This window comes from Bactrocera oleae, chromosome 5, assembly GCF_042242935.1.
Source record: "Bactrocera oleae isolate idBacOlea1 chromosome 5, idBacOlea1, whole genome shotgun sequence".
NCBI lineage: Eukaryota > Metazoa > Arthropoda > Insecta > Diptera > Tephritidae > Bactrocera > Bactrocera oleae.
Genome location: NC_091539.1, coordinates 69,782,821 through 69,802,284, shown reverse-complemented (window position 1 = coordinate 69,802,284; position 19,464 = coordinate 69,782,821). Strand labels below are relative to the sequence as shown.

The 19,464-nt window shown below is 39.7% G+C and overlaps 1 protein-coding gene across 1 annotated transcript in view; it reads right to left on the bottom strand.

Annotated features, from left to right (window-relative positions):
• The window catches only part of LOC106626971 (uncharacterized), a 112,576-nt gene that overhangs the window by 66,265 nt on the left and 26,847 nt on the right, over positions 1–19,464 (bottom strand). Inside the window, exon 3 of the mRNA XM_014246885.3 lies at positions 13,022–13,069. Within this exon, the coding sequence (XP_014102360.2) occupies positions 13,022–13,069 (48 nt within the window). The remainder of the gene's footprint in view (positions 1–13,021; positions 13,070–19,464) is intronic.

Below are 19,464 nucleotides of genomic sequence, written 5' to 3'. Positions count from 1 at the left end.
TTTACTTCGTTTCTGTTCGTTAACTGCCCTCGACTTTGTACTGCTTTCTAAGCTTTGGTAATATTGTAGTACATAAACTTCGCTTGACCAACTAGAGACAAAATGGTTCGGAACTAGTTAGGTTCTCTGAAAAGATCTATAGATTAACTTCGTATCGGTTTTAAAGAAAGCAAGTTGTAGCTCGCATCAAGAGAGATACTCCGTTTATCACAATCTCTCAAATTTAGGAAACAATGCTGATTATACGATTGACCTTTTGTTTCAAAATAAGCTTCGGTCTCCCAGTCAAATTTTTCTCCAGCAACAGTTCTCTTGAAGTCTGAAGACAAAAAAACGTCACTGACAACCCATGTTCGAGAGTACGTTGTATGCAGAAGCAGTTCAAAGCCCCATTTAGCAACTTGACATCATTTTTATTGATCTCCAACAAAGTGCAGCGATACATTGTGAGCTTGAGCGGCACTCTCTTTGTAGATAATTTTCGCACACCAAAATTTTTATGCACGACATGTCTAATACGTTACTTCACAACTTTAAAGTGGCTGTAATATTTTGCCTCTCAATTTACGGTCAACCAAAATGATTTTGAAGTTCTCGTCCGCTTCTTATCGTAGTCTTCTGTGCATAGTCTTTGGTGCTCTTGTAGCCTTGCACGGAATTCAAGAAACTACAATACTTAAAAAATGGTTGTCTGTAATGGATTAGAGTCCTGATTATAGCCGAGAACAATATAGTTTTTGGAATCCGCAGAATTAGTGAAAGTTAGGTCTTAGTACAAAACACATGCATTCAAATCTTTTCCGCCTGCCAAATGACTGTGAGTCCAGAACTGGAGTTTAACTCACTATACCACGGAAAAGCAACAACTTTGCACCCTGCTATTAAAACTAATACACCTATCATACTAAAAGCCTAATAAAATTGTGCTAAATTTTTAGTTACCAGCAAGAAATGCCAACAATGTCTGAGGACAGCGCGCAGATAGTCAAAAATATTGCATAAAATTTTCTGACATAAAGATAAGGATACGCACATGTGCAACACATACAAGCGCACACACAAACATATATATAGAAGAGCAGCTCGAGGTTGTCTAGCGAGTGCCGGGCGCATTCTGCAAAATCTGCTGCACTGCTAGATAAGAAAGGTGGTGTAGAAATACAACGAAAGCGAGCGCAATGACCACAACACCAGCAAGTACAAAAGGCACTAAATGTTCGCTTGCAACAAGGTGATGCATTCCGCTTTTTCCTGTTGTCATTTCGCTTACGTTCTTATGTCTTTTTATTGCGCTGCTTTTATCTGCTGCTTGTCGCGCTTTAGCAAGTTCTGCTGAGCTTCACTTTTTTTGCGTATTTCTGCAGTTTTTTTCCTGTCATACTTAAAATTGCGCTTTTTTGCCTTGGACTTTTGGCTCCCTTTTGTTGCTACTTCGCTTTGCTTTTGTTTTGCTTTGATTGGCTGTGTGATTTTTGTCAGCCTGTAGTTAGTGTGCATGGCTAGCCGGTTGCCCGGTTTTGCAAGCGTACAGCTGTATGTGCGCACGCACAGCAATGTTGCAAGTCCGCGTTGCAGGCGCGTTTCGTTACGCGTTCAGAACGCAGCCGGAGTTAATTTTTTTTCATTTCTGTGGATTTTTTTTCTTTGATTTTGCTTAGTTTTGCTCCCATTGTCATTGTCGCTGTCTTGGTCAGTGCTGTATGTTATCACAGCCATTTGCGCGACAAAAAAGGACGCGCGTTTTTCATAGCGCACCGCACTCCTAGCTCGCTTGACGCTGTGCTCTCTTTGTGCCACTTTTTCGCGCCTCATTCTCATTCACATTTCAAGGCTGTCCGTTTTATTTATTTATGCGCTTTTTGCCTCACTTGGGTTCGTAATTTTTGCGCTCAATGCGCTTGAATATCATTGCCATTGTTGTGGTTCTTGCTGTCGTTGTCGCTGTTTATGCTGCGCTGGTCATTTATGCCACATGACCATGGCCCAGCAAGCAAGCGACCGTCCTACCAGGCCGCTTAGGATGTAATTGTACAAAATTGTTTTCCGCAGCGAGCAATATCTTGGACCCAGCTTCAACTTGTCGACTGCAACTTGGTCGCGGCTTGTTGAAAATGTTGAAATTTTTGACAGACAATGTCATCTTTTTTGTTGGCTGCCGCTAGCCAGTGCTGCCATTACTTCATTGTTGTTATTGTTGCATTGTGCTGTGGCAGAAATAGCATGATGACAGTTTTTCGTAGGTCATAAATCTTGTTGTAACCGCACAGCCGACATAAACTGAACAATAAGAGCAACAGCACAGCAACAACAGTAAAAGTGGTTGCAAAAAAGTTGCTCGACGAAGAGCAGCGCTGCGGCGTCCATGCTGTGCCCAATGCGATTTCCTCTTTTTCAAGCCGAGTCGTATCGTCCTTTAGTTGCATTGTTGCTTTTTATAGTACCATTGCTGATTGTTATTTTTGTTACTGCTCATTTAGTGTATTGTTGCAGCTACATATTCTTGATAATGATGCGCATAATAAGGCGCTGCAAATGTGTTGTTAGCTGACTGCAATGTTGCTTTATCACTTCGCTGCATTAACGTTCGTTTGTCGCTGAGCGTCCACGTTGCAAGTGTAATGAGACACAGAGCTCGCCCAGCTCCATGGTACAGAACAAAATGCTACAATCTATGAAATGGCATATGCACTGTAAGAAAAGGTTGTTGCGCACAATGCATGAAAGCTTGGAAATCATGACATACCTTGGGTGCGTTTCTTAATTCAGAGAATTGAGATATTTGGTGAGACTTGCATAAACTTTAGAGCGTTTTCTAGAATATGAAGACACAAAACCTGCGAGGGAGATGTAACTATTGAAAGTAGTGGTTGCTCAGTTGAATCCACAAAAAATATCTAAAAGCTGAGCCGAGCTTTACTGCTGTGAAAGCACAAATGCGGTACAGTTCAAAAAGTGAAAGCACAGGAGTTTTTCTTACTCGAAAGCTCGTTAGTTGGCGCTTCTGAAATTTTTTTAAATGATAAAGGAAAAAGCTGGCGGAAATCTTTGAATGGCGTGAAATTACACTTTGCGAGAAAGCTAGAAAACTCAATTATTTTCCACGCAAGAGGCGAGCTTTCAGCAAGCTTTCATGAAAATAACCACACACATTTCTCACAGTGCACTTTTAATGAGTTGCTCAAATTGATTCGCATTTACTGTGTTTTATGCTATTGCTGTCTTCGGACTTGCAGGAAAAAGCGAAACCGAAACCCCCAGCGAAAAAAAGGCAACAAAGTTGTAGCGATTTCATTAATTTCAGTTATTTTTCGTTTCAAAGTTGCACACCGAACTCGATGGAAAAATTCATGAGCGACAGAATAATAATTGCAAGCAGCGACGGCAACTTTTACGCTGTGCAACTACACTTGCAGCACCCGATATGTTACTATCAGAGTTGTTGTTGCTGCTGTAGATGAAATTGATATGTTGCAGTGGCGGCAAGTGCTGCCACTACTGGTTTTTTGCTTAAAAACAGATAAGATTGTTGCTATTATTTTTGCTGTTGTTGGACATTTACTTGACGCATTCTTCGCGTTGCCAAGAAGTGCCAATGAATATTATGTTGTTGCTGGCGTTCTCTTCAACAATTTATATTCTTTTATTTTTATGGCACCACGGCGATTTGGTTTGCGAAATTTCTGGTATACTTCAACTTGCAACAAGCAAAAAACTTAAAATTAATAACGACAACAATATGGCCACACCACGCTCCCTCTGCTCATTAGTTATGACAACAGTAGCGCATTTTTGTCACCTCTTTGCTGTTGAACGCCAGCAAAAGCGTGCAACATTTTTGATTGGAGAAAACAGCGTGCTTGTTGTTGTTGGCTGTTGTGCAGCAACTTTTCAGGCGGATTTCGTTTATTAATTTGCTGCCATCTGCAGTAGTTGTTTGTTTTTCATGAGATTCTTGCTTAATATTTAACATCATCTTGCTTGTTGTTGCTATTTATTATGCAACGCGGCTGCTTGACGCAGTGATGCTGAGCTAATATTTGCACAAGACGGTGGCAGTGGCAGCATCAGCCGTGGCGCGTTATCAGCACAGGTGTAGAAGGCAGTAGACGAACTAAGGAACAACAACAACAAGAATTAAATTGTATATGCCTGCGCGAACGAGCGAAGTTTGCTGCAACACACTCGTGTATTGTTGCAGGTGTCGCTGCCACATTGCTCAGAAAGCCACTCAAGTGTAGATGCAGCTTTGCTTATGCACACATACACGTACGCACACATACTTGTATTTATTCAAGTCTGGCTTCGTTTAGTCTGCGACACATGCTCCTCCTGCCCTTGCGCTCTCCAAACAAATTGTTTGCTCTGCTAAAATCCTCAAGTAGCTTGTTTGTGCCGCTGCCGCTCATCAACAGCAACGCCTTATTTTCAATTCAATTTCACCATGATTTTAATTTCAACAATGTCAACTTAGTTTGTTTGAAGTGGCAGCGGCAAAAGCAGCTGAAGAAGAGGAAGATCACGAAGCAAGTTCCCATATGCGCTGCTCCATCTCTCTATCTGTGTGTGAGTGAGTGTGTTGTGTATGTGCGCACTTCTGCTTGTGTGTGTTTCATCTGAATTTTAATTAAATTAAAACCAATCACACTACAAGCTTACCAGCGCAGTGCCGTTGCATGCCACAAATCTTATTTTCTTGCATATTCTCACGACTAATGTAATGAAATTTTTTGGAATTTCTAAAATATGTAGATTTTCCTAATAAATTTTCGTTATCACTTTGGTTTTAATTAGAATTTGTTGTCACCTCAATTAGGTCAGCAAACGAGTTCATTAATGAAAAACAAACAGAATGGCCGCACACATAGCTGCTTGCATAAGTGTATGTGTAGGTGAAGTAGTTTTTAATAAGTGATTATACTTGTGCATTGTGTCGAAAACTAATTAAAATGGATTATCGAAAATCTCTTTATTTGTGTGTTCTAATCCACCTCAGTTGCTTAGTTGCATTTTTCATACGTAAGAAAAATGGATATTCAGTATAACATATCTACATATGTGTGTGACAGCATGTGCTTATTCAAATTGCTTTCAATATAATATTATAAATGTGTATTTAAAACTTGTGTAATAAAAATGGAAGTAATATTTAAAGATAAACTAAACTAAATTGAGCAAATCTTAGTATGAGCAACGAGCTCTTTTCCGAGGAATCGATATTTCAGAAAATACATAAATATACAAATTTTCGCAATATTTCAACTATCTAATAGCTTAACTTGCCAAGAACACAAGGTTTGTGTGCCGCTTAAAAGTTTCTAACATTACTTAAAGAGCGCGCCAGCACGGTCTTGCGTATTGAGAGTTAACCTGCAAAAGTCACCTGTATAGATATTACAAATGTGGAACCATTTGAGTAAAAAAATAATAATTAGTGTAAATAAAACGGTGACTTGATAAAAATGTTGCTGATACATAAAGTCGGGCTCTGCGCTAGCCAAAATAACCAGTGCTAAAGTCTCTACCAGCCAATATGAGCACCGAGAAACGATTGATGAAGGAAACATACGCCATGCACAAAGATTTGATGATGGTAAAATGACGTCGAACGAGTCTGCAGACACTTTAAGAATTTTGAAGGAACACATAAACATATCATAAACATTTGGTTATGTGAAAGTTCTGTACCGGCTCGGCATAATGCGTGCCGCGTGAGCTCTGTATCTGGACAATGTACCGTCTCACAAAGCAGTTAAAATTATAGCAAAGTTGTTCGATTTCCTTCCACATCCACTGCATCCACATTGGAAGCAAAATGCCTGTCATACTACAAAAATGGTTTCGAAAAGTTAGAAGATCTCTATAAGCGATGTAACGCAGCCCATAATATTCAAATAAAATCAAAATTTGCCTAACAAACTAGTATGATTTTAAAAGATTTGAACTTTTAAGACTAACTGATGTGTATGGCATGTCGATATACATTACTGAAGATGTACTTGGGTATTGCAGTACTCTCTCGAAAGCTTCAAATTCTATTTTAAAAAAGATATTTGTATTTTTAATTTTTTTGAAAGTTTATAATCGATTCTCAATTTTTAACGAGTTTTTCTTGAAATTATCTTTTCAGAGTTGATGAGGGAAATTTCTCCGAAGCGTCTGACACAACTTTTCGGAAACCAGGAGGCCTTCGGAAAAAAGGGAATCAAACATTTTTTAATTGAATCGTCGATTATAAAAATACACTTAGGTCTGTAAATGCATATTTTTCTATTTAGTTATTAAAAAATATTGTTCATTAAAAAAAATTCACAAAAAAAAATTTTTTTTTCTCTCCTTATAAGAGACTATAATATTAATAGAGTACAGTACACAAGTACAATTCCGAACTACTCCTGAATAAGCTAGACTTTTTTTAGGGTATCAAAAAGATTTCAACTAAGTGTTAGCACACCTGTTATTGTTTTATTTCTGCTTGACAATATCCAGGATACAAATGAGTATGCCAGGAAAACAAATAATTCTCGCTTACGAGCATACATATTAAATACACTCACATCTTTCAAATTTTACGCCCATTTACTACTCAACATGTTACCAACTGCAAGCCTCTCTCATCCCAAAACATCCCAAAGTATTACCCTCTGCTCTACAACTCCTTATGATCTCACTACAAAAGCTGTAGTCTTCCATAAATTTCCTAAAAATAGAGCGCACTTTAAATGCACTAAATTAAATCTGAACTTAATTTACACAGCCTCCCAGTGGTGCGCAGAAGTGTATACGCACACAAGCTCAGCACAGAATGCACTTAAACACACATACATACGCATAGAGTGCATTGCTGCGCTAAGCATTTTTCTCATTTTAGAATTTTCCATTTTCCCCAGTTGCCGCAATGCCACAATGCACCTCGCTTGCCACTCACTGTGGCCATTGGCCCGAGGGGTGGCGGGTAAAGATGAGGTTGAAGCAGTGTGGCTGGCTTTTAGTGACGTTGCCGTTGGCCTCTTCAACAACAATTAAATGAAAATGAAAAGCTAAACGACGCGACGTCATTGCACCAAAGACATAGAGCGGCAAGTCAGCCATGTGGCAGAAGGGCCAGTGGGCCACATATTAAAGAAGGCGAAGCTGCGAAAAAGCAAAGCGAAAAACGTAATAAAGCCAGAATGAAGTGCACTGTGCCTTGGCGTACGCAGGAGGCAAAGCAATTTGTCACAAGTTAAATCTATTCATGATGCAACTGCTGCGCTGTCAGGCGGCTGGTTGACTCTGTAGCTCGCAGAACTGACGGCTGTCTATGTCCATGTCCCTAGCTGCATGCCGCGCTGCCTTATCTGCTCGTCTGCCTGTCCGTTCCTGCTTTGTTCCATTCTCTTCTACACAGCCCGATTCGGCATAGTGTGCGTGTGTGTGCGACTTTTTGTTGTTTTTAATTTTGCAGCATGGAAATGCATTTCTGAAGCAGCGTGCAGCATTCGAAGAGAAAAGTGAAAAAATCCCTAGAAATGTGGAAGGAAAATTTTTGCAACAACTTGAGTTGCTGCTGGGCCACTCCAAGCGTTTCCTGTGTTGCATAAATTGCTTTTTACTACCACCACTGCCACCGCTAACTTGGCTTGTTAGAGTTGGGTGGCGTGCTACGTGTGCAACTGTCTGTCTAACGGTTTGCCTGGCAGGCGAAGCAAAAGTGAGTGGAAGCGCCTCAGTGTGTGCGCATGCGCGTGCAGCCGCAGCGCTCATTGACTAACTAATGCGTTCCACACTCGTCACTCTAACGGTAATGCGAAACTGGAGCCAAGTTCAGCAGGCCGCCATGAATGTGTGGCAGTAAATGTGTCGCGACGTGCAACATGAAGCAGTGCAAAAAGTGGTGGAGGTAGAACGGAAAACCGTCGAGTGTACAAACCATGCCACAATGCCTGGTGTTGCAACTAATGTGTAGAAAAATCGCAAGAAGAAGGCAAGGAGGTTGCAAGGAGAGTGTCGGCGCAGCAGCAATGGCGCAAGTGAAGTGCTACATTTTGCTTTCTTTGCCACACACAGGCAGTGGCATTCAATAAACGCGCGCACACACAATCATGCAACATCAAATAAAAACAAAAAACTGTTACAAGGTGAAGCAGCTAGGCGACAGCATAGCAGACACAAAGGCGTTCGGGCGACATTGCGTAGGTGGCACAAACACCAGCACAACAGAGCGCGTACGCCAGCACAGGCAACCATGTGGCAAGTGCATAAGTGAATGCGTAAGCACAATACCAGGCGTTCAAGACAGCTGCAACGCGCATCTGTGGCATGTGGCAACAAAGTGTGTGTGTGCGTGCGGTGCTTTTGAGAAAGTGCTATTCGGCAAAGTAGCAAATTACGACACAACAGCGTTGCAAATGGCACATGCAACAATGGCACACTCACACACAGATGTATGTATGACTTAAATGAATTGTGTTGCAAGTGGCACAAATAGCGTCAATGGTGTTAATGGGATTAAATGGCTGGTGCTGTAAATGGCTTAAAATTCAGTCGCCTTTACTAAAGCGCCAATGTTGCACATATGCATACACACTTGTGTGTGTTGCAGCATACATATGCGGCGCTCAACGCTGCAACAGTAACCTTCGTTATTTAATAACTTGCCGAAAGTGCCACCAAAATGTTTTTAAAAAGCCATAAAATGCATGTCAATAGCCCTTTCATATGCTCGCGGCTAAGTGGATGCCACACGGCTTTTTTGGCTCAATTTATGCGTTCGCGGGGAGGCAGCGGTGGACGCGTGTTTGCCAACTTTTCGACCACAAGAACTTTTGTGGCATGCAATGCACTTGCATCATCCACAAAATGGTACCATAACTGCTTGCCTCATGCATGTGGCAACTATTCTTGTATGAGCGTGAGTATGTATATGCGATATGAATGCACAAGTAAATACAAGCCACGAATTGTGTGCCCTTCGTCTGAGCATACAAAAATTCATTTCATCGCAATTCCATCGAATGCAGTTTGTTTAACCCGCACTGTGGCATGATGGCACGAGTAAAGCTTTCTGCATCAAATTAAAAGAGAATCAACATTTTTTCACATCAAAAGGCGACCTTCGCAAAAAATCAAATCTCTGGCCTCGTAGCATACTACAACGCACATGCCACATATATGTGTGGCATCTACATGCATATGCATAGTGAAGATACGCGTTTGAAAAGAATTTCGAATTTAAAGCATTTACGCCAATATTTTTCCACACTTTTTATTGGTATATAGATATGCAGATGTATATGTATGTACATGTATACATGTGTAGTTTTGTGTCTATGTACCCTAGCGCCCCCATCAGTTTGCTTGTGGCATGTTTGGAACGCACAACGAATCAATTAAAGTTACATTCAAAAAGTTTTCACTCACATGTCTATATATATATATATATGTATATATGTATATTTGTAAATATATTTATGTATACGCATGTATATAGGAGAGTGTTGAACTACGTCTCTATGCTTGCAACACACATTCGTTCACGCACGCCTGTCATTTATCAAAGTTTGGCAAGCTTTGATGCAAACATTGCGCACTTGACTGTTAAAAACAAAAAACAAAAAAAAATTGATTTTCTAAGACCTTGGACGCCATAAAAGCAGTGTTTGAAAAATCTGCAGTAGCGAAAAGGACATGCAAACAGCCATTGCAGTTGTGTTGGGCCAGAAAGGCCGAAGTCTACTTTCAAAGCTGTGCGCCAAAGCAAAGTGTGAATGAAAATCGAAAAAATATCAACTTTTTCAAAGCTTTATGCCTTGATGCTGGTTTTTACATTGGAAATGTGCAAAAAGTCCCCAAAGTGTAGTCAAATATAGACAGATTTGTCGTGCTAATGAACGTTTGTTGCACGTTGTTTGTGGCACATTCGATTCTGTCACATGGCTCTTAATGAAAAGGTGTGTTGAATATAGAAAAAAATACAGAAAGAACCAAAAGTGTAAAAAGTCTTTGGGTTTGTGGCCAATGCGACTGTGTAGTAATTAGAAGCGACAGGTAGAACTTTGTGCTTTTATTGATAATACTTACGTAACTATATATTGTGGGAGAGATTACAATGCTTTGACTAAAACTAGTTAGTGTTTTAAGTGGTGTAATTAGAAGAGTTACACATAATCTGCTTTTAGAAGTTCTGCAACTTTTACTTTAGCAGGTGATCTTTCTCATTTCCGTACCAAAATGACAGTTTTAGATTTAAGCAGTTTAAGCGAACTCACCAATCGACCAATTATCAATACCAAAATTATCAAAGTAGTTCAACTAGGTCAATTTAAACTAAAAAAGTCAGCATGTGAACCAAAATAGAAAACCTGTAGTCCGTACCGATTTTCGTTACCAGAGAAAGAAACACCTTTCAAAACACCAAGAAAAAGCCTTCAGTTATGAAATAGCTTGAAAAATCCGTCAGCTATCGAAAGTAGCTAAATACTATAATAGTAAATCAATCAAATAAAATAAGAGCAGCCAAATATCTGGCGCTGCTGTGAACATTGATCGAAGTTAGAGGCTGTCGTTTACTTAGTCACCCTTAGTATAAAACGCGGACCACTTTTGCCCATAAGTAACGTTTAGGTAGGTAGGTAGTATACATAGGTTGTAAGCCTATTATAACTTTTACGACAGAGAACACGGAACCCCTAGGATGAGCTTTTGTGATGCCAAAAACCCTTACATATTATCGAAAGACCCTCGTTAGATGCAGCTCATGGTGCTATTACAGCTGAGGCCGCTAATTTCGATATGACAGAATTCACGGGTTGACCAAAGTTATGACGTAATAGAGGTTTCGATCTAGCAAAGGTTAAAAAGTCGATCAGAAAATGTAGATAATTTTCTACCTCGCAAACTTTCAGATATCTTTAACGGTGTGATGTGCGTACGCGGTGTCAGTTTTGATTTTGTATTTAAATTTTCAAAAATTGAAATTACTGGCGAACTGCTTCCAACATACTAGGGGAACATATATTTATATCTAATAGTATTATCTTGGCATGAAAAGGTTAGAAGAGGTTATATTCTATAGACTACATTTACTACAGTACACGAAGTATTATAAATTCACAATAATCAAAAAGTCATGACTGATATTGAAGACGATTTGTACTATTGTAATATGTGATGGAAACTGATTTTCTTATGATGAATTGCTATCAGTGGCTCCAAAGAAGCCATTTGTATGGACGTTCAGTCAACTTATAATTATCCAGGACTCTCTAAAAGATAACTAAATAATTTTTTTTATCGTGCTGTTTATGGTGAAAAAAATTAAACATTTCTTTTATTAATGTTCCACCGAAAATCGTTCCTACAAATGAAGAGAGGCTCTGAGAAGTCGAAAACTGTTGATGGATGCTACATAAAGTGACGAAACCATTAAAATGCAAAACGAAATCTGAAAATGGCAAATTTGGTAGCACAACTGTGCCATGAAGTCAAGTAGCGAAAAATATGAATTTTGAAATAAGAATTTCAAAAATATTCACACATTTTTGGCATTTTAATTTCATAATTTGTCATGGGCACGAAACTGCATGCAACCGTGTTATGGACTCTTTTCAGCGTATAGCAGGTGATTCGAGCGGTAAATTGGAAAACATATGCAGCATAGCTGTGGGCATTTTTCGTCGAAGAATTTACGCGTGATAAAAACCCAATTGGAGTGGAACTAGCGCGCCTCAGTGCTGTTGCCGTTGTGGCACTGTGCGCGCATCTTCGACGCCAACTACAATGCCATGCGTACAATGCTCCACGGTTGTCGGCGCGTTGCCGTGCAGTGCGCTGGTATGCCAACGCGCTCGGACCGGCGTTCGGCTGACAGCGCCTGTAATTGATCCGTACAAACTGTCAGTCTAATTAACATGACAACATTGTGAGTGACGAAGGTCCTGCGACACACGCATCCGTTGTCCACACAAACATTTCAATGCGTATGCGAGTGTGTGTGTGTGTTTGTGCGTCCGCATTTTAAAAACGCTTGTCGCGGCTTGGCAAGTGGAGTTTCAACACAAGTATTTTGCGGCCACTTTGCGCCACATTTCAGCGCTCGAGTGCGTGGAATTGTTCGGTGAGTTTTTGTTTCTTCTTTTCGTGCAACATATTCTTTTGTGCGGCATTTTAATTTTCATGTGCGAATATTTTCGTATTCCGTATTTTTAACTACTTATGTCTCTTCACCTTTTTTCAGCTTTCGGCTTGCAGCTTTTCAGCCAGTTTCAGTTGTCATTTAATGTGCTTAATGTCATTATTATAAGATTTTTAAAGGTAAGTTGGGACAACGCAAGCCGCATTTTCATACAAACACATGTTTATATTATATATCTGCATATGGGATTATTGCGCTGAGAGTTTGCTGTTGTGTCTTGAAGCTTGCAACATCGGCGTGATTAATTGGATTGTTGCGCTAATATTACCGCGTGTAGTGGTGTTTGCGCGCCTGCTGCGAACTCTCTTGCAACTTGAAGAAGTAAATTCAAGCGCGTATACATATAATACATAGAAATGCTGTGCCTATACATAATGAATTTGCATGCGTTTATATAAACACACCAGCATACATACACTCATCTGCTGTTTTACCCAATCGTCGTTGTGTTTCTTTCACTTTTTGCACTTTGCTGAGTGGCATTTTAACGCATTTGCCTCAATTTCTGTCCAGTTGAATTTCGCCACAAATTTCTTCATACCAAATCTGTCTGCTGATTGTTGATATATAATATGAGTATCAGGCAGGCTTATTTTAATATGTGTTACAAAGTAATTTCTTTCTTTAAAATGTAACTGACATTAATCCCTGACGCGTGTCTGGCAGCAACGCTGGCAACAAATATGAAATTTAACTCGATGTCTGCAAACACAGTGCCTATACATACTTACATATACATATGTACCTATATTTGCAGTTGCATGTATTGAAAGCTTTTGTTGCGAGAAAAAGCGCGAGATTTTTAAAAAATCTAATGCGTAAATGAAATGTAATAGGATTTCGACTCACCTGATAACACATTGTGTCTTTGAGACAATCACCGTTCTCAGTAATATACTGCAAAGAGAGAAGAATATTCAGAAATGAGTATAGACAGTGAAAAAATAACTTAGACATAAAATTACTTCAATGAATTTTAGTATCTACCATCTATTAATGAAATTGCTGGGATTTTACTTAAAGTGTTGTTAAAAAGAACATACAGGGTGTTACTTATAAGGCTTTCTTCAAAAATTAAAAAAATATTAATGTGTGTTAATCAACATGATTGCTGCTAGAATTTATAGAAAGAACTTAAAGGAAACCCATTAAATATTTCTTTCTCATGTCTGCTGTTGATAGAGTTGCTGTTGCTCATAACATTCGCATAAAAATTTTGCCAAGCTGTCATACTCCGAGTTTGTATTCGTTCAGCGTTCTTACGAGCTGTTGTAAGCCCTAAATTAATAGCAATAGAGGGGAATATATTGTCTTACTTCAACTACAAGCACTTTTGACACTTAAAGGTGAAAAATGTGTATAATATAAGTATCAGTGTGATAGCAAGTAAAACAAAAACGGCACTGGAAGCACTTTGTTTTTAATCGGAGTATCACACGTAGACGGAATCTTTTTACAAAGCTGGATTGAATTAGGCTCTACGGCTGATCACTAATGAGAAGTCCTATATAAAGCTAAGAAACTTCTGTACTTGAATTCCCTGTATCGACAAGTTATGATTCCAGCATAAATCTCCTCGAAGGTCACTCAGTTTTGATGTCGAAAAGGCGAGACGATTGACAAGATAATGTTGGAAATTTCTCACCCGGGCTTCTGCCAAACAACTTCTAAAACTGGAGTTCGATAAAATTTTTAACATTACTACGTAGACACCCATTGGACAAAGACCGGTTGCAAGCAATGTAACTAGAGAAAAGTGCTTCCTAAGCTCACTTGACCACTCACTGTTCATAGTAGTTAACCGCAAGCTGACAGTGAAGCTTCGGTCTCTTAACATTGTTCTGTGGCCCGGTATCATTACTAGTCTTAACTTGAAGTAGTTATATTCCATTGATAACTTTCTACATTTCTAAGAAATTTTGCAGAAACTTCAGAGCATTGCATTCAGCATTTTGAAGTTGTGTAACGCCAACTTCATTTATACAAGCAAGAATTTTATCCAGGCCGAACAGATAAAAGGATATGTGTAGCTTTAAACCTGCAAGACGAGACGAACAAATAATTTTCGAGTAAGTCAGTTTGCAGGAGACCTATGTAAAATTATTACTATTCAAGCTTGTTATAGAACCATCGGGCTTAAAGTAATCTAACGACAATTGAAAAAGTCTTTAGTTGAGCGCTTGACAAAAAATACGAGCAGCAGTCTTGTTAAGTTCAAAACCCAGCATGATAGTTGTAAAGTTGATTCGAAGTGGGCTTTCATGAAAAGAATGAGATGACACATATAAATTTCGAAAAACTTGCGCATCTTTATGCTTACAACCAACACTTAATTCTTTTCGAGTTAACTAACCCTGCAACGGCAGTGAGGCGTCTGAGAACGAGCTCAATATGGTCGCGGTGCTGCTAGTTGGCTACCTAAAAGTAGAGGAAGGGTTGAGAAGTCGCCAAAGTACTGATCTGATAATAGATCTGACATGTTTTTTCCTTATATTGTGCACTGAAACACACACACACACACACGAACACAACTGCCAGCAATGAGTGATCAGCGGACGACACAATGGATTGGCCGTTCAACGCTTCGTCGCATTGCGTTTTGTCCTTTAAAAAAGCCAAAGCGCTCAACAAAAAATCGGAAAACAATAACGTAAGCAATTGCAGCGCTATTGTCGTTTCATCAACTTTGCTGTTGTTATTCTTTTTTTAGGTTTTGTCAGCCAAACTTACATTTCCGTTGCTGGCTTGGCTCTGTTGGTAGGCTTCTGCGCTTCTGGATTCTTTGGTCGGCTGCTTGCCGCTGCTCGTTTGCATCTCGTCAACTCAATTGTTGCATTGTTTTAGCCATTATTGTGCCACATACAGTCACACACACACACACACACACACAATGACAGTAAGCGGTAGTGCTGCCACTGCCAGTTGCTTGGTCAACACACACTCGCTGTCACCGTCGCTCCGCCGCCGATTGTTTGGCTTTGTTGGTCAGTGCTGGCCCAACGTTCAACTATTCAAATTGGACACTAAATGTGTCAGAGGAACTCTCTTAATTGTGTGATTGATTGATTTATGGTGAACAGGTTACTTCCCTGCCAAGCCAAACCAAGCCAAGCGGCGAACAACGGCCAAGTGAACAGCGTCCTTGTTGCCATTGTGCGCCCAAAGCGGCTGCCACTGCGCTTTGAGTTATATTCATGCAGTATTGTGTGCATGTATGTGTGTTATTTGCATGTGCAAATCTGTGTAAGTGGCTTAGTGTATGCACTTGTGTACATATGTATATTCAAGGCTTTTTGGTTGATTTTGTTGGGAAACTTTTTATTTTTTTCCGATTGCCCACATTTTTTGCTCAAACGGTAGCAAATCTGTTGGTCGGTCGGCTGCCAGCAAAGCGCCGAATTGCAATTTGTTTTGCAATTAACGAGCTCATGGGTTCTCGAATTGATTTGAGCATATAAAGTATTTTAAATGAAAGGATTTTTAGTTATATTACTTTTTCAAAAATAAAGTGTAAATTTTGAAGACATCTTTCGAATTTTAAGAATATATATTTTTATTATATTGTTTTACCTAGTAATAATATTTACATTAATTGAATAAAATTATAGACCAAAACTTTCATAAATAATTAAAAAATAAAATTTCTTAAATAAAATTTCCTACAAAAACAAAAAACAAATAAAAGCTTCCCCTGCTTCGTGGCGGCTTATCAATTGCTGTCCAAACCAAAATTGAATTTTTTTGCGGAAAATAACGAAAGCATATTATTGGAAATCTTTACAAATCCCGCCGTGGCAGGCACAAATCGCCTGTGAAGCAAGGAAAGTTTAAGCAAAAATCAAGCAACAAACACAAAAACATGACACCGCTACAAAATTGCTTCTTCCTAATCCCCAACGGCGGATACAGCGGCGGCGACGGCGGCAGTGTGACTTGACTTGATTCCCTTTTTTGTTTCGTCGAGCGGCGACCACACACTTGAAAAGCGCCGCCTACAATGCCCCGCAACTGCCGACTGCGTCGATTGCTGGCGCAGAGCTTGGAACCTGCTGCCGACGGCCGACAACTGCTCCCACATGCTTGAATGACGGCCGCGACCGTACAAGTAGGAGAAAAAGCGAGCTGTGTCCAAATTAACTTCATGCTGAAACTTCTAATGCGCCATACAATGTTGCCACATGCCGCCGGCATGCACACATACACACACCACCGATATTAGGTAAGTCAGCAGTGTTGTTGTGGTTGACCAGTTTTAGCTTTCTTCGCATTCTCCTGCTCCTTTTTAGCTTTTTTCTTCGTTCCTATGTTTATAGTTTATTCAACAGCTGCCACATAAAGTGCGCTTTTGTGGCTGCCACTTTGCTATTCCTATTCTACTTGCTGTTATTGTTGTTGCTTGTGTTATTAGAGCTGCGGCTGGCTGCCCTTTTCATGGCTTAATCAAATTTCGTCCTAAAAGGCGAGCTAGTCAGGCAGGTCGGCCGACCGGCAGGCAGTCAGGTCGGGCCGTCGTTAGCCAGTCAATCCACGGCTGCATGAATTGAATTTCGTCGCCAGCATCCAGCAACAAGAATGCTGTGCGAGCAAAAAAACCACCAGCGACGCCAGTGTGGCGATCGACCAGCAGCCGCCAGCCCAAAAATGTGCCAGTTCGCATTTTTCGACTTTATTCTAAACGTGCGCACCCAGCCGCCGCTTCTCGCCTACCCCAGCGCCTTGCAAAGAACATGTCATGTTGCCCCCACCTCCGCTGCCTCACACCCGTACACACTCTTAGCATCTGGCATATTGCACCCCCCAACCGCTGGATACATGAGCGCGCACACGCCCCTCTATTCAGCCGTCAGATATTATTTTGATTTATTTCGTTGATTGATTTTTCGTCGATTCTCATTTTTATTTCGTTGCCTTACTTCCTTTTTCACTTTCAGTGGCTCTGATTTGTTTTGCTTGCCACATTCTTTTTTTTTTTATTCTTAAGCGGCTTCGTTGTTGGGGCTCTATTTACTCAGCAGGAAGTGTTCTACATCATGTTCATATGTATTGCTGTGTAAATATGTGCTGGCTTAAGTTGTGCTGTGCTGATGGAATTGGATTTTGGATTTTCAATAACAGCGCTTACAAAAATAATAACAACATCGACAACAATTTAGACGCGATTTGTGTGTTTTATGCGGCAGTTACATACAACAACACCAATACCCACACAGGCGCAGTTATTTAGGCATTTTGGTTAGTGTGTACCCAGCCTTATTACGCCCGACTCGTCAGCCCCCTATGGCTTGCCGGGTGTATTAATGCTTTATTAGGCTCTGTTATTATTTTGATTGTTTTGTGGCGTTTTTCGTGTGTCTGTCTTGTAGCAGAAAAGTAGCATATGGGTATGGCGGGCGCTGAGTGGCGATATGGTAATTGATGTGTACAGCTTTTATCGCCTCGTTGTAATCAAATTATTTTACTCTGTGATTTTCTATAATTCATAATATGTCAGTTAATTCCCACAGTGCAAGAATCCAATTAACGTACAATATATTTATATTTGAGCGCAATAATACAAAGATTGTATGGAGTTAATGTATATTTTCCCCTCTTAATGGCTCTTTAAATAGAAGAATGGCTTCATATATTAGACTGAATGACAGTGTATTTTTAAAATTTTCGGAGTAAGACTATATGAATACATCACAGGTATATACATTTTGGAATGCGAAAACATCGGATTTTGAAATGAGAGTGATCTTTCGAATTTAAACAAAAAAGGCTTACTTAGAGATTTCCTTAAAAACCCGGATAGTTTGGCTATGTCCGTCTATATGTCCTTCTGTTTGTCCGTCTGTCTGTATACATGCGAAATAGTCCCTCAGTTTTTGAGATATGGATCTGAAATTTTGCACGCGTTTTTTTTTCACTAAGAGGCTACTCATGTGTCGGAATGGCTGCCATACAAACTTATCAATCGGAATCAAGTTCTTGGAAGGAAACTTTTTGTATTTGTGAAGGGTATTATGGTTTCTCAATAATGATGCGCAAAGAAAGTGTAACATATTATCCAAGTTTAAAAATAAAAAGCAAGATTTTCAATTGACACATGAAATAGTGAATTTTATTGTTCCTTAATAATACGTCGGAAGCCAGTGAACCCGGACTTTCTTCGTTTTAATGCTGGAGTGAAATTTTTTATCCCCTTGTATTGCGAGATCTAAATAGTTTCTGCTCAGCCCCAATATGTGCCGCTACTAACTACAAGTACAATAAATCAGGTTAAGTTCAGAAAACAAAAACAAACTGAACATGAAATTTGATTTCACGTACTTCTAGGGTTATTTTCATTTGTCAACAATAAAAATCCTTAACACAAATATCTATGAAGAGCAACGCTAAACGAGAATATGTTTAACACTTAACCCAGAATCGTTTTTACACACACTTCTATAGATACACATAACTATGTGGAATTGTTTCAAAAAGTGAAATTAAATTCTAAACATAGCAACAACAAGCGTTTCAATATTTTTTTACGACTCATAATGACATGCAAATTTGTTCCAAGGCAAGCATTTTCATGTACAATGAGCGAAAGATAATACAACAACGAAATATGCAACGACATTGAGCTGAAAACCCCCAAAAACAAATACTAAAGCAACGCCCTCACAAGCGTGACATATCGCCGAAGCGGTTGAGAACCACCCATTCCTCTCTTTTATCATACACGTACACATACAGATGCGCACGCAGATTGCTGGCCACTTAAACGTACTTTTGGGCAACCCAGCAATGAGGTGAGTTCATGCCACATGGCCGCGTGGCAGCGCAGCTATAAATTTGCGTTTCATTTGCGCTCCATTTCATCAACAATTTAGCAGCAGCCACTACTAAGTACTCTCCATATTCATATGTGTAACACAACTCTTTCCTACCCCCTCTTAAAAGGTATGTCTATGGGAAATAATGTCACTCAGCACGATTTATGCTCCCTACAACATGATGACAATTGGAGTGCAGCAAAAACAAAAATTACGAAAAAGATAAAAAACGACAGTAAAACAAACGTAAGATTAGTTTTACCCCATTGTTGCGCTCTGCTATTTGCAGCAAATGCTCTGCAGCCAGCGTTAAGAAACAACCAACACACATATCCACAATCGCATGTGTGTTTGTGCCCCAGCAAAGGGGGAAAACTTAATATGTATACAAAAATAATAAATTACGACAAAACAACTTAAAAATGCCGCTCAGCTGACGCGACGTTGCGGCATCCAACAACAATATGGTTGTCAACATTTCTGTTC